General features: G+C 41.3%; 1 protein-coding gene across 1 annotated transcript; it reads left to right on the forward strand.

Annotated features, from left to right (window-relative positions):
- The first annotated feature begins 6,747 nt into the window (after positions 1-6,747).
- LOC124701835 (nuclear pore complex protein NUP155-like) lies at positions 6,748-17,268 on the forward strand. Its single transcript, XM_047233930.1, has 13 exons — positions 6,748-6,909; positions 8,411-8,580; positions 9,217-9,343; positions 10,445-10,707; positions 10,798-12,427; positions 12,500-12,712; positions 12,838-13,085; positions 13,201-13,594; positions 14,296-14,483; positions 14,568-14,913; positions 15,473-15,691; positions 15,777-16,105; positions 16,779-17,268. Exons 1-13 carry the CDS (start codon positions 6,748-6,750, stop codon positions 16,879-16,881), a joined length of 4,392 nt encoding a protein of 1,463 aa, XP_047089886.1. The 3' UTR covers positions 16,882-17,268.
- Positions 17,269-17,482: the final 214 nt, after the last annotated feature.

The following is a 17,482-nucleotide window of genomic DNA, read 5'->3' on the forward strand; positions in this document are numbered from 1 at the left end:
AATTGCCCAACCGTAATTTGTTCACCCAACATGCTGTTTATCTTATGGGAGAGACACCTCTAGTGAACTGTGGACCCCGGTCCAATTCTCTATACTCGAAATACAATCTACTCGCAATATCTGTTCTCATCGTTTTCCGCAAACAGTCATCTTCCACACTATACATCTAATCCTTTGTTATAGCAAGCCGGTGAGATTGACAACCTCGCTCGTTTCGTTGGGGCAAAGTACTTGGTTTGTGTTGTGCAGGTTCCACGTTGGCGCCGGAATCCTCGGTGTTGCGCCGCACTACATCTCGCCGCCATCAACCTTCAACGTGCTTCTTGGCTCCTACCGGTTCGATAAACCTTGGTTTCATACTGAGGGAAAACTTGCCGCTGTACGCATCACACCTTCCTCTTGGGGTTCCCAACGGACGTGTGCTGTACACGCCATCAAGCAATTTTTCTGGCGCCGTTGCCGGGGAGATCAAGACACGCTGCAAGGGGAGTCTCCACATCCCAATCTCTTTTACTTTGTTTTTGTCTTGCTTTATTTACTACTTTGTTTGCTGCACTAAATCAAAACACAAAAAAAAAATTAGTTGCTAGTTTTACTTTATTTGCTGTCTTGTTTGCACTCTATATCAAAAACACAAAAAAATTAGTTACTTGTTTTACTTTACTTAATATCATGCATGTTTTTATTTCACTAGTTAAGCATAATGGAAAACAACAAAAATATGAGAGATCTTTATGAACTTTATCTTGAATTAGGATATGATGTGTTTGAAGAGAGAATTAAAAAACCCATGGAAATTTATATGCATGCTAATGGGAATGTTATCAATATGAATGCTTTGAACACTATTGTTGCTAATGCTATGGAAAATTCTAAGCTTGGGGAAGCTGGCTTTGATGAGCATGATCTTTTTAGTCCCTCAAGCATTGAGGAGAAAATTTTCTTTTATGATTACAATATGCCTCCTATATATGATGATAGCTACTTGGTTGAATTTGCTCCCACTACAATTAATAAGAATGACTATGCTTATGTTGGGAGTAGTAATTATTTTATGCATGAGATTCATGATAACAATGCTTTATGTGATAGTTATATTGTTGAGTTTGTTCATAAAGCTACTGGAAATTATTATGAGAGAGGAAAATATGGTTGTAGAAATTTTCATGTTACTAAAACACCTCTCTATGTGCTGAAATTTTTGAAGCTACACTTGTTCTATCTTCCTATGCTTGTTACTTTGCTCTTCATGAACTTGTTTATTTACAAGATTCCTATGCATAGGAAGTGGGTTAGACTTAATTGTGTTTTGAATTTGCCTCTTGATGCTCTCTTTTTGCTTCAAATACTATTTCTTGCGAGTGCATCATTAAAACTGCTGAGCCCATCTTAATGGCTATAAATAAAGAACTTCTTGGGAGATAACCCATGTGTTTATTTTACTACAGTAATTTTATTTTATATTTGAGTCTTGGAAGTTGTTTACTACTGTAGCAACTTCTCCTTATCTTAGTTTTGTGCATTGTTGTGCCAAGTAAAGTCGTTGATAGTAAGGTTCATACTAGATTTGGATTACTGCGCAGAAAACGGATTTCTTTGTCTGTCACGAATCTGGGCAAAATTCTCTGTAGGTAACTCATAAAATTATGCCAATTTACGTGAGTGATCCTCAGATATGTACGCAACTTTCATTCAATTTGAGCATTTTCGTTTGAGCAAGTCTGGTGCCTCAATAAAATTTGTCAATACAAACTGTTCTGTTTTGATAGATTCTGCCTTTTATTTCGCATTGCCTGTTTTGTTATGTTCGATGGATATTTTGATTCCATTGACTTTCAGTAGCTTTGTGCAATGTTCGGAAGTGTTAAGAATGATTATGTCACCTCTGAACATGTATATTTTGATTGTGCACTAACCCTCTAATGAGTTGTTCTAAGTTTGGTGTGGAGGAAGTTTTCAAGGATCAAGAGAGGGAGATGATGCAACATGATCAAGGAGAGTGAAAGCTCTAAGCTTTGGGATGCCCCGGTGGTTCACCCCTGCATATATCAAGAAGACTCAAGCGTCTAAGCTTGGGGATGCCCAAGGCATCCCCTTCTTCATCGACAACATTACCAGGTTCCTCCCCTGAAACTATATTTTTATTCCATCACATCTTATGTGCTTTGCTTGGAGCGTCGGTTTGTTTTTGTTTTTGTTTTGTTTGAATAAAATGGATCCTAGCATTCTTTGTGTGGGAGAGAGACACGCTCCGCTGTAGCATATGGACAAGTATGTCCTTAGGCTTTACTCATAATATTCATGGCAAAGTTTCTTCTTCGTTAAATTGTTATATGGTTGGAATTGGAAAATGATACATGTAGTAATTTGCTAAAATGTCTTGGATAATGTGATACTTGGCAATTGTTGTGCTCATGTTTAAGCTCTTGCATCATATACTTTGCACCTATTAATGAAGAAATACATAGAGCATGCTAAAATTTGGTTTGCATATTTGGTCTCTCTAAGGTCTAGATAATTTCTAGTATTGAGTTTGAACAACAAGGAAGACGGTGTAGAGTCTTATAATGTTTACAATATGTCTTTTATGTGAGTTTTGCTGCACCGGTTCATCCTTGTGTTTGTTTCAAATAGCCTTGCTAGCCTAAACCTTGTATTGAGAGGGAATACTTCTCATGCATCCAAATACTTGAGCCAACCACTATGCCATTTGTGTCCACCATACCTACCTACTACATGGTATTTCTCCGCCATTCCAAAGTAAATTGCTTGAGTGCTACCTTTAAAATTTCCATTCTTCACCTTTACAATATATAGCTCATGGGACAAATAGCTTAAAAACTATTGTGGTATTGAATATGTACTTATGCACTTTATCTCTTATTAAGTTGCTCGTTGTGCGATAACCATGTTCCCGGGGACGCCATCAACTACTCTTTGTTGAATATCATGTGAGTTGCTATGCATGTTCGTCTTGTCCGAAGTAAGGGCGATCTACCACCTTATGGTTAGAGCGTGCATATTGTTAGAGAAGAACATTGGGCCGCTAACTAAAGCCATGATCCATGGTGGAAGTTTCAGTTTTGGACATATATCCTCACTCTCATATGAGAAAATTAATTGTTGCTACATGCTTATGCATAAAAGAGGAGTCCATTATCTGTTGTCTATGTTGTCCCGGTATGGATGTCTAAGTTGAGAATAATCAATAGCGAGAAATCCAATGCGAGCTTTCTCCTTAGACCTTTGTACAGGCGGCATAGAGGTACCCCTTTGTGACACTTGGTTAAAACATGTGCATTGCGATAATCCCGGTAGTCCAAGCTAATTAGGACAAGGTACGGGAACTATTAGTATAATATGCATGAGGCTTGCAACTTGTAAGATATAATTTACATGATACATATGCTTTATTACTACCGTTGACAAAATTGTTTCTTGTTTTCAAAATCAAAGCTCTAGCACAAATATAGCAATCGATGCTTTCCTCTTTGAAGGACCATTCTGTTACTTTTATTGTTGAGTCAGTTCACCTATTTCTCTCCACCTCAAGAAGCAAACACTTGTGTGAACTGTGCATTGATTCCTACATACTTGCATATTGCACTTATTATATTACTCTATGTTGACAATATCCATGAGATATACATGTTATAAGTTGAAAGCAACCGCTGAAACTTCATCTTCCTTTGTGTTGCTTCAATGCCTCTACTTTGAATTATTGCTTTATGAGTTAACTCTTATGCAAGACTTATTGATGCTTGTCTTGAAGTACTATTCATAAAAAGTCTTTGCTATATGATTCATTTATTTACTCATGTCATATACATTGTTTTGATCGCTGCATTCACTACATATGCTTACAAATAGTATGATCAAGGTTATGATGGCATGTCACTCCAGAAACTATCTTTGTTTATCGTTTACCTGCTCGGGACGAGCAGGAACTAAGCTTGGGGATGCTGATACGTCTCCGACGTATCGATAATTTCTTATGTTCCATGCCACATTATTGATGATATCTACATGTTTTATGCACACTTTATGTCATATTCGTGCATTTTCTCGGAACTAACCTATTAACAAGATGCCGAAGTGCCGCTTCGTTGTTCTCGTCGTTTTTGGTTTCGTAAATCCTAGTAAGGAAATATTCTCGGAATTGGACGAAATCAACGCCCGTGGTCCTATTTTGCCACGAAGCTTCCAAAAGACCGAAGAGTCAACGGAGTGGGGCCACGAGGTGGCCGGGAGGGCAGCGGCGCGACCCCACCCTTGGCCGCGCCGCTCCGTCTCCCCGGGCCCCTCGCGTCGCCTCCCCGACCTACCCTTCCGCCTACTTAAAGCCTTCGTTGCGAAACCCCCGCACCGAGAGCCACGATACGGAAAACCTTCCAGAGACGCCGCCGCCGCCAATCCCATCTCGGGGGATTCAGGAGATCGCCTCCGGCACCCTGCCGGAGAGGGGAATCATCTCCCGGAGGACTCTACGCCGCCATGGTCGCCTCCGGAGTGATGAGTGAGTAGTTCACCCTGGACTATGGGTCCATAGCAGTAGCTAGATGGTTGTCTTCTCCCCATTGTGCTTAATTGTCGGGTCTTGTGAGTCGCTGAACATGATCAAGATCATCTATCCGTAATTCTATATGTTGTGTTTGTTGGGATCCGATGAATAGAGAATACTTGTTATGTTGATTATCAATTTATATCTATGTGTTGTTTATGATCTTGCATGCTCTCCGTTACTAGTAGATGCTCCGGCCAAGTAGATGCTTGTAACTCCAAGAGGGAGTATTTATGCTCGATAGTGGGTTCATGTCTCCGTGAATCCGGGGAGTGACGAAACCTCTAAGATTATGGATGTGCTCGTTGCCACTAGGGATAAAACATTGGTGCTATGTTCGAGGATGTAGTTACCGATTACATTACGCGCAATACTTGATGCAATTGTCTCGTTGTTAGCAACTTAATACCGGAAGGGGTTCGATGATAACTCGAAGGTGGACTTTTTAGGCATAGATGCATGCCGGATAGCGATCTATGTACTTTGTCGTAATGCCCAATTAAATCTCACTATACTCATCATAATATGTATGTGCATGGTCATGCCCTCTTTATTTGTCAATTGCCCAACCGTAATTTGTTCACCCAACATGCTGTTTATCTTATGGGAGAGACACCTCTAGTGAACTGTGGACCCCGGTCCAATTCTCTATACTCGAAATACAATCTACCGCAATACTGTTCTACTGTTTTCTGCAAACAATCATCTTCCACACTATACATCTAATCTTTTGTTACAGCAAGCCGGTGAGATTGACAACCTCGCTGTTTCGTTGGGGCAAAGTACTTGGTTTGTGTTGTGCAGGTTTCAAGTTGGCGCCGGAATCCCTGGTGTTGCGCCGCACTACATCTCACCGCCATCAACCTTCAACGTGCTTCTTAGCTCCTACTGGTTCGATAAACCTTGGTTTCATACTGAGGGAAAACTTGCCGCTTTACGCATCACACCTTCCTCTTGGGGTTCCCAACGGACGTGTGCTGTACACGCCATCAGTGGCCGCGATGGAACTTTTCGTGGATAGAGGCTCTAGTATCCAGGGTTTTACCGAGAAGATGTATAAATATGCGGAAGATTTAAGTCGGTGGGGTGCTTGGTGGGCCCAGACCCCCTTGGCGCGGGCCAGGCCTAGGCCGCGCCATGTGGTGATTTGGCCGCCCTTTGGCGCCTCCTCGACCCCCCTCTGGGCTTTGTTTTCGTTTCGGTAAAATATTGACTTCAACTTTTGTTTCGTTCAATTCCGAGATTATTTTCTGTACAACTTTTCTGTAATACAAAAACAACAGAAAATAGAAAACTGACACTGTGGCATCTTGTTAATGGGTTAGTGCCGGAAATCATATAAACGTGCAACGAAGTGTAAACAAAACATATATAAATTGGTGTAAAACAAGCATGGAACATCAAAAATTATAGATACGTTGAGACGTATCACGCCTCTTTTCCTAGCAAGAGCGAGAAGAGGTTGGCTCGGCAGAGACGGCATAATCGAACGTGCCTCCCCATACAAGCTCTGAACTATTTTAAAAACGTGTGATGCAGGGAACCATTTTCGTATGGGCAACAAAAAAGGGCTGTTTTCTTTGAAAAAACAGTTCTGAACTCGGGTGTAGATGCTCCTAGTTGTATAAAAAAACTAAAAAATATCAATCATCCTTCAAAAAAATCCAAAATTTTTGGACAATGAACAAGTTTCCTAACTTCACACCAAAAATCTCCGAGAGAATATGTATTGACATATGTATTTTCCGAAGATTTTTGGTGTGCAGTAAAACATTTTTTCATAGTCATTGTATAAAAATTTCAAACTTTTTGAATTTATTTGCTATTTTTTCGAAATTTTTATTGTATCTACACCCGAGTTCAGAAATGTCTTTCCTGTTTTCTTCTCCCTAGTGCGAGAAAAAACTTCCAGTGGAACCAAACACGCCGAAAAGTCCTGCCCTGTCCCTAAAAAAAATTGTGGCTGGGGCCAATGGTAATTTCACGGAAAGGAAAAATTTGGCCAACGCGCCACTGCCAAAACCCGAACCCGCCCACGGAAACCTCAAAACCTCAAACAAAGCTCGCATCCAATCGAACCGTTCCCCACTCACCCCCTCGCGCTCTGCCTCTAGGGTTTTCCCCCGCCTCCCCTACCGGCCACCTCCCCCACCTCCTCGCAGTCGCCCAGCCGCGGCGCTCCGACCATGGCGTGGGCGGAGGACGAGGCCATCGGCCCCGACGTGGCCTCCGCGGGCCTGCACATCTCCGAGCGGATCGGCCGCGACGCCGCCGCGCAGCCCGACCTGGAGGAGGCGCTCGAGGCCTCGCGCTACGCTTCCCACCCCTACTCCTCGCACCCCAAGGAGGTAATCCCCGCCTCGCGCGTACTCTATTCTAGAGGGTGTGCGCGCCTGAGACGTTCAGCCGCAGCAGCGTATGTTTTGAGCCAAGTATTTGTTCTGAGGATTGCCGCGGAGTACTAGTAGTTTTTGGGGGTTTCGCAAAAGTATTTTAGCCTTCCCGTTTACCTGTTGGGTGAAGCTGGGGCGGGATGCCCTGAAGTGGAGAACATGGTGGACTTGAAATTTTGACCTGTTTATTTGGCTATTGGTAGAAAATTACGGCGAATTTCCTCCATAGATGCAGCGGTGTATCATTTTTACAAGTTTGTCTGTTTATGAGGAACTTCGTGGCAGATGCTGTGAAATTTAATGCAAAATTCCGGGAAACAAACTAGAGCTTATACCTGTGCGTGTTTGGGAACTTACACCGGACACTAAATCAGGGGGATTCTCGGATTTGTGAGCAGGTCTAAGCATATACTCGTTAAGCTTGGCAATTGGTCATCAAAATCGCAAAGGATGCATCTGAGCTCAAAGAGAGCTAATCATGCCTCTGTGTAGCTAATTGGCACTGTGCAGCGGTATTTCACAGTAGAAATTCTAATTTCTAGCACTACGGCTCGACGTGGTAAAGCACACATGTGTCTAGATGTGTATTAGTAGAATGTGTGCATATATTCAGTCCTAATCTCTAATTGAGCTGAGCTCCAGCTTAAACTTAATCTCTTGAGTTGAGCTCCGGTTGATTTGGGTTTGAGCTGAGCCCATGTAACTTGCTGAGCCTGAGCTTCTCTGCAGCCTTATCTGCAACCTCTTCCTTCTTGATCGTTAGTTCTGCAACATCTTTCTCTTGCAGAACTGATAGACAAGAGTATATGCCAGCAAGGTATAATTTAACACTATTTTTGATTTCTTTTTGGATCTTTTGACTGTGGGTAGTTAAAGCAAACTCTATTTTACATTCCAGAGTGTGCGGCACACTACTACTTACCCGGTTGCATCCATGTTCCTGCCATGTAGAGATTATTCAAGTGTTTCTTTTCCCACCCACCCAAACTCTTTTAGGTGGTGAGCATCCTTGATTTGTAGCAACAAATTCAAATTCTAGTCATTTGGAACAAAAATGAATGAACTAGGGTTAATGTTTTTTCTTGCTTGTTTCTCTGGGAAGAGCTAGGTTTTATGGATCAGTACTTGTTTCAGTTCTAACACACTAGGAGTTTCACCTGAAGATTGGGAGATCTAGGGAGTTTTTGCCTCAAATGAGGAGATCCATAAGTCTTGCTAATCCTTTTCATGATATTGGAAAATGCTGGTTAATTTTAATGAGAGGCATATGGACATCTTCCCTTGCTTCTTAATTGCAAAAAGCTGGACATTGCATTCATGTAAACACATAGGTCCAGCAAGGCCTAGTTTTTTCTACCATCTGTGTGTGTTCCGAGTTATATCCTGAAAGTTATTGATATTTTTTTGCTTGTATTCTTGTGACTAACTATATAAGATACTTTATGGTCTGCTGCAGTGGCCTCCTCTGGTAGAAGTTGCTGAAACTCGGCAGCTACCTCCTATGCTGATTGAAAGATATAATGCAGCTGCTGGTGAAGGAACAGCCCTTTGTGGAATATTTTCTGAATTGCACCGGGCCTGGGCAACTGTTGACAATTCATTTTATGTTTGGCGCTTTGATAAGTGGTAATTCACTATTTATGTATATTCAGTCCCCTATACTGACATACAACTTAAGCTACACAGTACTGTAGTGATGTTAGTTTTGCATCTTAAAGTTCTTTCCATCGTTATCAGTAGTCGCCAGCTTATTTTTCCACATAATGCCTTAATCTTGGATCGTCCTTTCCATATGCTTATTTCCTTGGTAGGAACTGAGTTAACTGTGGGTTTAGTCTATGAGGTGTTAGTCTTTGTACACTGTTGAAGTTGCTTCTCTAATTATGCAATCCTGATTTTTCGACCATTGATCTTAATTTGCGTATTCGGTAGGGGCTCTGCAACTGACCACCTCTATCGGGCCAAGCATCTATTATTGTCAGCAAAGTTGTACCTTTTTTTAGTGTATTATCACATCTGGGAAACATTACTATATAGCTGGTGTTTAAAATTATCTTCCTGTATTTACATGTAATTGAGTATGTAGCAACGACCAAGTCTGAGTAGCAAAAGTGATTTCACCTTTTATATAGTAACATCTAGTGATGCAAACAATCTCACTTCTATATGCAGAGTCTAATATTTATTCCCCTTGCCTCACTGGTGGTAGACGGAGTTTTGTAGGTAACCATCTAATGGCATATGTTTTTCTCTATTTACCAGGGATGGTCAATGCCAAGAGCATCATGCGGATGAGCAAGCGATTTGTGCTGTCGGACTTGCTAGAGCAAAGCCTGGGATTTTTGTTGAAGCGATTCAATACATTTTAGTATTAGCAACTCCTGTGGAGGTAATGATGCTTGCGAGTTATCCTTTTGAATTGCAATATACATGCATACCAAACTTCAACAATGCCAAGTACTTTTATGTTGTGACGTGATGTGCAAAGTCTGAGGATCTACGGTATACAGTAATGTATTACTCTTTCATTTTATATCGTCATAACAGTTCAACCTTTAAGTTGAAAAACTGAAAGCAACTTGAAAATCTCTTAAATGCAGTTTGGAAAGGACCAAATTTTCCATTCGCACCAACCTATTTTTGCTTACATATCAAGCTAGAACTGAAAATAACGTTCAACAAAATGATGGACACTACTATTATGCCTATCTTTATTTTTTTATGTGTGACAATATTGGTGTTCCAGAGTTCTTGACTAGTGGAGCACTTCTTTTTTCGAAACACTGGCCTTTTTCATTAAGCAAGAAAAGATTAATTATTGCCCACTTAAGCAGAGGAAAGCTGGATGAAGACCAAAAGCAACACACCTAGCACCGACCGTCTTGGGACATGGATACCAGCCCCTATTTGGCATTTTATCTTTGCAAATACTACCTTCAAATTTTGAACCAATTGCTCTGTTGCATATAGCCGTGTCATGCCTAATAGTTCTGCCCATGCTTCCAAGGTGATGAGCACTTGATGTATACATAAATATGGCAGTAAAATTTATCAGAGTAGACCTTACTCAAAATACCAAACCAACGATAAGTTTTTCCCTCTTGCTGTCCATGGTTTTGAGTTCTCAGCATTTGTATAGAAAATCAAACTCTGGCCTTTTGGACTATGGTTTGCCTCTTTGTTAGATAGAAATAATCCGCAAACAACAATGGTTATACTGATACCGATAGGTACTAGTTGGACCATCCAGAATTGCTAAATAACCCATTTGCTCGGAGTTCAGTTAGATGGGTATTCTTGGCATGTTTAAATGCTTAATGCAAATGATTCCTTCGAATCATTATGTTCAATTTTCCTTTTAAGCCCTGTGCACACACGCTAGTTGATATTTACTGTCGTGAACCTGCAAATCTTGCAAGCTTTACATAAGTTTCTATCTATTATACTTATTTTCTATCAAATATACACTCACCTACATCTATTCTGTCAGCTGATACTTGTTGGAGTTTGCTGTTCTGCTAGTGCTGATGGAACAGATCCATATGCTGAGCTTTCATTGCAACCTTTACCCGAGTACGTGATTTCTACTGATGGTGTCACAATGACATGCATCACATGTACAGACAAGGGTCAAATTTTCCTGTCTGGACGTGATGGGCATATATATGAATTGCAATACACAACTGGTTCAGGCTGGCGTAAGCGTTGCCGTAAGGTTTGCTTGACCACCGGTTTAGGCAGTCTTCTTTCCAGGTATCAGCTGTAAAATCAGAAATCTGACCCTTTGCTTTGCTTCTTCATGTGTTTTTGATCACCTGCTTATTCAGCTAACATGATTTTCAGGTGGGTCGTGCCAAATGCATTTAAATTCTCAGCTGTTGATCCTATTGTGGATATGGTCATTGATGAGGAGAGGAACACTATCTATGCGCGCACAGAAGGCATGAAACTGCAACTTTTTGATTTAGGAGCTAGTGGTGATGGTCCTTTGAAAAAAATCACTGAAGAAAAAAACCTTGTTGATCCACGAGATGCACCTTATGGCGGTCGTAGGCCTAATGCACCAAGAGCTGCACGATCCCCGAAGCCATCAATAGTATGCATATCACCCTTATCGGCCATGGAATCAAAATGGCTCCATGCTGTTGCTGTTTTATCAGATGGAAAGAGATTATTCATTTCTACATCAGGTGGAAGTAGTTCTTCAGTTGGACTGAACACTGGTTTGCAGAGGCCAAGCTGTTTAAAAATTGTTGCTACTAGGCCTTCCCCACCTCTAGGGGTTGGTGGTGGACTCACATTTGGTGCTGTTTCTGCTGCTGGCAGAGCTCAGCCGGAGGATCTGGCATTGAAAGTGGAGTCTGCTTTCTATTCTGCTGGTGCTCTCATAATGTCAGATTCATCTGCTACAGCTATGTCCTCCCTTCTAGCTGTGCAGAAAGATTCTGCTGCCCAGTTATCCCTCCCCAGTACCTTTGCAACAGCTTCTAGAAGCTCTAGGGCTCTGCGAGAAACAGTCTCTGCTTTGCCTGTTGAGGGTCGGATGCTCTGTGCCTCTGATGTCTTCCCACTCCCAGATGCTGCTTTCATCATGCAGTCTTTGTACGCTGATGTGGAATGCTTATCAGCCTTCAGTAAACCTTCGGAGAAGACCTCAATAAAACTGTGGGCCAAAGGCGATCTTCCTACCCAACATATCTTACCTCGGAGGAGGATTGTAGTATTCAATACAATGGGTTTGATGGAAGTAGTTTTCAACAGGCCTGTTGACATCCTAAGGAAGTTGTTTGATGGAAATACCTTGAGATCACAAATAGAGGAGTTCTTTAACCGCTTCGGTGCTGGAGAGGCTGCAGCAATGTGCTTGATGCTAGCCGCGAAGTTACTTTATGCTGAAGATAGTCTGATAAGCAATGCAGTCTCTGAGAAAGCTGCTGAAGCATTTGAGGACCCTGGACTTGTTGGAATGCCTCAACTTAATGGCACTACCGCTTTGTCTAACACTCGAACTCAGGCTGGAGGATTTAGTATGGGACAAGTTGTTCAGGAAGCAGAACCTTTGTTTTCTGGTGCATATGAAGGGCTTTGCTTATGCTCATCGAGACTGCTGTATCCTGTGTGGGAACTCCCAATTATGGTGGTTCGAGGACTGATAGGTTCCAATGATCATGGGGATGGTGTGGTTGTTTGCAGGCTCTCTACTGGTGCCATGAAGGTTCTTGAGAGTAAGATTCGTTCATTGGAGACCTTTTTGAGATCCAGAAGAAACAAGAGAAGAGGGCTTTATGGGTATGTTGCTGGACTGGGAGATTCTGGTTCCATACTGTACAAAACAGGGCCTACCATTGGCGCTGGTGTCCGTATCAACGGAATGAGTCCGTACCGTATTAGAGACGCAGACACTGCAGATCAAGCTGCATTGAATAAGAAGCCACGGTCGCTTTATACATCAGCAGAACTAGCTGCTATGGAGGTAATATTTCTGAAATTTGTTGAGGAAGAGAAATCTTAATTTGTTTGCTCAATACTTTACTTGGATAAACAGGTGAGGGCAATCGAGTGCCTTAGGCGGTTGCTTCGAAGATCCGGTGAAGCACTCGTTCTACTTCAACTTATTTGTCAGCATAATGTTGCTCGCTTGGTTCAGACATTAGGCAATGATTTGCGCAGAAAGTTAGTGCAGTTAACGTTTCATCAATTGGTATGTTCCGAGGATGGCGACCAACTTGCAATGCGGCTTATTTCTTCACTCATGGAGGTAGCACTCCTCCCTCCCTCCCTCCCTCCCTCTCCTTCCTGCCCAATCCGCCAACAAAAAAGCAACACCATTGGTAACTATTCACTCATTTTTATTTATGTCTGTACTTCCATGTGATTTTTCAGTACTACATTGGTCCAGAGGGCAGAGGAACTGTTGAGGATATCAGCACTAAACTGAGGGAGGGCTGTCCTAGCTACTTCAACGAGTCAGACTACAAGTATTACTCAGCAGTGGAAAATCTCGAGAAAGCATCTATAACAAACAACAATGAGGAGAGAGATGTTCTTGCTAGAGAAGCCTTCAATCTCTTGACCAAAATTCCAGACTCTGCTGATTTGAGTGCTATATGCAAGCGGTTTGAGAACCTAAGGTTAGTTGCTTGCTGAACTATATTGGACATAACGAATACATTCCATAAATCTTGAACACTTGGATTTATTCTGTCTGCAAACTGATGTTTTCTCTGTTGCTGGCTTTGAGTTCAGGTTCTACGAGGCTGTAGTGAGGTTGCCGCTACAGAGAGCTCAGGCGCTTGATTCCAATGCCGGTGTTATCAATGGGCAAATTGATGCAAGGCATCATGATAGCATAACTGCACAGCGTGTACAATGCTATGAAATAGTTATGAATGCTCTGCGTACCCTCAAAGGTGCTGGACGAAGTGGAAAACCTGGTCCAATGATTGCTCTTGATCCAGCTTCTCGAAGCAAATGTATCAAACAGATTATTCAACTAAGTGTCCAGTGGCCGGACACAGCTTTCCACGAGCATCTGTACAGAACACTTATTGAGCTCGGTCTGGATAATGAACTTTTGGAGTATGGAGGCTCGGATTTGGTTGCTTTTCTTCAGAGTGCTGGCCGTAAGCATCAAGAAGAGGTGATTCCTAAAAACCAGCTGGTATTGTTAGAGATGTATTTATTATGTTGGCTAAACTGGAAACTTTGTTGACGTGGTGGACCTGAAGGCCCTTTTGAAGAGTGTTTAGCAGAATATCTTAACATTTTATGTAGGAGTAGCTTTTTTGTTGCATCTTATCTATCTTACAGGCTCCACAACGGCCTCTGCTTCCGCCCCTTCATGCACCTATTGTCCTGGTAGGGACCCATGCATCTTAATAAAATGCAAACTGAGACTATTAGCATGATTTCCCTTGTTTAATAACCTGTTTAGTGCCAACCAAAAAGTGCATTGTCTGCTTAGGTGGCATCTTAATAAAATGCAAATTGAGACTATTAGCATGATTTCCCTTGGTAAATAACCTCTTTAGTGCCAACCAAAAGGTGCATTGTCTGCTTAAGTTTGCATGTAGCCTACCCATGTCTTGTCTAATGCCAGCCAGATCTAGTCATACTACCATGCAATTGTTCCTGCTACGTAGTGTTTTCCTTCTTTGACAATCTAACAGTGCCCTCTTCGAATTCTGGTTCTATGATTCCTTCCATTGGAAATACCTTTGTTTTTGCTAGATCTTTCCAAGTATCGAGTTGGTATGCATAAATCATCATAACTTTAGGCCAAATCTGTTTTGTATTAAAAATACATGCATGTTGCGCTGTCCTGATCAGTTCTTCTTCCAGGTTCGAGGAGCTCCTCCTAGGTTGGACGATTTAGGTGCACCTATTTCTACTACCCAAACAAAGTATCTTGAGCTCCTAGCCAGGTACTATGTTCTCAAGGGGGAGCATATTGCTGCTGCCAGGATGCTATTGATATTGGCAGAAAGGCAGTGCTCCAATGCTGAAGAAGCTCCTGCTCTTGACCAGAGGTCTCCAGATTTTGTTTTTGCTTCTTTTGTTTACGGCTGCATTTCCATGCATTATATGAATTAACACTTAACTTTGCAATCCAGGTATCAATATCTGAGCAATGCAGTGCTACAGGCCAAAAGTGCAGGCATTACTGCTGATTCGTCGAGAAATCCTATCGATAGTAGTACAGTGGATCTACTTGAAGGCAAACTTGCAGTGCTTCAGTTCCAAATGCAAATCAAACAAGAATTGGAGTCTATGGCTTTGCGGCTTGAAAGTGTTCCAAGCAGTTCTGAATCACCTAGTGACCCCTTTCCTCGTGATAATATTGTAGCTGACTTAGAGTCTGCCAAGGATGCAAAGGACAAGGCGAAAGAGCTTTCACTGAATCTTAAGAGTATTACACAACTATACAATGACTATGCAGTTCCATTTAATCTGTGGGAGGTATGATTTTCTGCTACTCATGGAATTCTAGTTGGTTCACAACATTGTAACATGAATACATGATGCTCTAATCTCTCAGCTTATGAACGCTAGCGAATGGGCTTCTCAAAACATCCATACTGATATTTCCATTGAATCAAATCAACCTTACATTTTGTACCTATTAGCATGTTCATGTACATTTTACTTATTCACCTAAAACTGAACTGTAACCAGGATCGAAGTTACTATGCATTAAAGTTGAATGAGATATTGATTGATGTGTACTGTACGATCGTGCAGACTTATTGTTTACTTTGAAACATACTACTAGGAAATCATGCTGCTGTTGTTATTCGTTTTTTTCCTCAAAAAGAAATAAATGATGCGGCTCAGCAAGTTTGGCTACTTTTGGAACCAAAGAACTGCAAAACTACTAAACAAACTGACACTGGCTCTGGTGTCTTCTCTTTCTGTGGGTGGGGTCATGCATCTGTGCTTACAAGTACCTTTGGTAAGGCTTATGTCTGGTTTTGGCAATTGCTGCAGAATTTGATGACTCAAAGCTTATTGTTTTTAGGTTTGCCTGGAAATGCTCAACTTTGCAAATTACTCTGGAGATGCTGATAGCAAGATTGCTCGGGAAATTTGGGCCAGACTCCTTGACCAGACACTTACAAGAGGTGGTGTAGCAGAGGCATGTTCTGTGGTGAAGAGAGTTGGCTCCAAACTTGATCCTGCAGATGGAGCTTGTTTACCTTTGGATATAATATGCCTTCATCTTGAGAAGGCTGCCTTGGTACATAGCATCTACATTGTATTTCTCGTACTTAGCACCGTTACACTTCACATGGAAACTGATGTCATCATGCTCTTATCTACAGGATAGGTTAAGTTCAGGAGAAGAATTAATTGGTGATGAGGATGTTGCAAGAGCTCTTCTCGGAGCTTGTAAAGGTGTAGCTGAACCTGTGCTTGCTGTGTATGATCAGCTGTTATCGAATGGCGCAATTGTGCCCTCACTTAATCTGAAGCTGCGCCTTCTGAGATCAGTTCTTGTAATCCTTCGTGAATGGGGAATGTCAGTCATTGCACATAAGCTAGGCACAACAACTGCTGGGGCTTCGTTCTTTTTGGACGGAACATTTTCGCTGAATCAAACAGGATCTTCCAAGCAAGGTGTTCGAGATAAAATAATTAGTTTGGCCAACAGGTAAGCAACTTACACGATACATCTGTGTAGTAATATTAATTTGCAAAGTTTCCTTTCATTCCTATTGTTTTTTACTGTGTAGTAATATTAATTGCTCTGTGTTTGTAAATAGACATCTGCACTGTGTGGATGTTCTAATGCGGGCCATGAATCATGAATTTAAGGCTCAATTTACGGTTGCTAAACTGTGCTGTGCTTAACTTTATAAGCTGCTGAAAATTAGTTTTTTGTTCAGACTATAAACTAACTTTCAGATACATCAAATACCACAGTTGTCACATAGTTGGATACATCTATCCTATTTTTTTTAAATTTTAGCCACAGATTTAAAACCCCCTTTTTGCAGAATTGTACCAAAAGCGTGTCACTAAATGGTAAAATACGGAAATCCAGTGCAACAAAAACAGGATTACCATAATCAACTACAATGCCAAAAATCTAAAGATGAAAGACTGTTCTGTCAGCAGCTACAATTTGAATTTTATTCTGTGGAGTTTTATTGTTATATTTGCTCTGTCAGTTTTTTGTTCCTGTAATGTCGCCATGTAATAATGTCCTAATCACCAAATCAAATTGTTAATCATGTTTGTTCATACTTTCTATTTGAATGTCACCTCTTGTAAATCATGTAACGACATAATTATACGTGCTTACATTGTGTTTTCATCTTCAGGTATATGACTGAGGTGAGGCGGTTAAACCTTCCACAGAACCAAACAGATAATGTCTACCGAGGTTTCCGTGACCTAGAGGAGAAATTGTTGTCCCCTTATTAGGCATTCTTTATTTGTCTTTTTGATATTGTAAAGCGTGGGGTGCACATTTGTTGTTGTACCAAGTATGGGAATAAAGCTAGGACATCTTAATTCTACTGGACATGATCTCATACGATATCATCCATATAGTGGATTTTTGTGCAAGAACCCAAGGCTACCAAAGCGGCTCACAAATCAGATTGTTCGGACATGCAACCATCCTTTTTATCTTGAAGAAGTTTGCTTGGATCTGCAGAAATGTTTGCCTCGATTAGGTAAACAGCAGGGCAGTGAACCTGATCTTGCGCAACGCCAACTTTGCCTCCTGTTGTTTCAATTTGTTGTGTTATGTGTACCATCAGGCTGTACAGTTCGTAAATGATTTTCTTCAAGTTGTTTGTCTCTGTAGCGTTGTGTTTTCAGTTAGAACATCATTCTATAGCAGAATTTTGTGGCACATTATTTTTTTACCGTAGCAGAGGCTACACTTATATTGCACATGGATTCAGAATGCTAATTTGAATTTCGATGCTTGCTTGAAACTGAAAAGTCTTTCTGTTTTCGCTTTCAAGTACTTGGTGGAGTACTTAAATGCTAATGTAAAAAATAACAGTACATGCTT

This window comes from Lolium rigidum, chromosome 3 (assembly GCF_022539505.1).
Source record: "Lolium rigidum isolate FL_2022 chromosome 3, APGP_CSIRO_Lrig_0.1, whole genome shotgun sequence".
NCBI lineage: Eukaryota > Viridiplantae > Streptophyta > Magnoliopsida > Poales > Poaceae > Lolium > Lolium rigidum.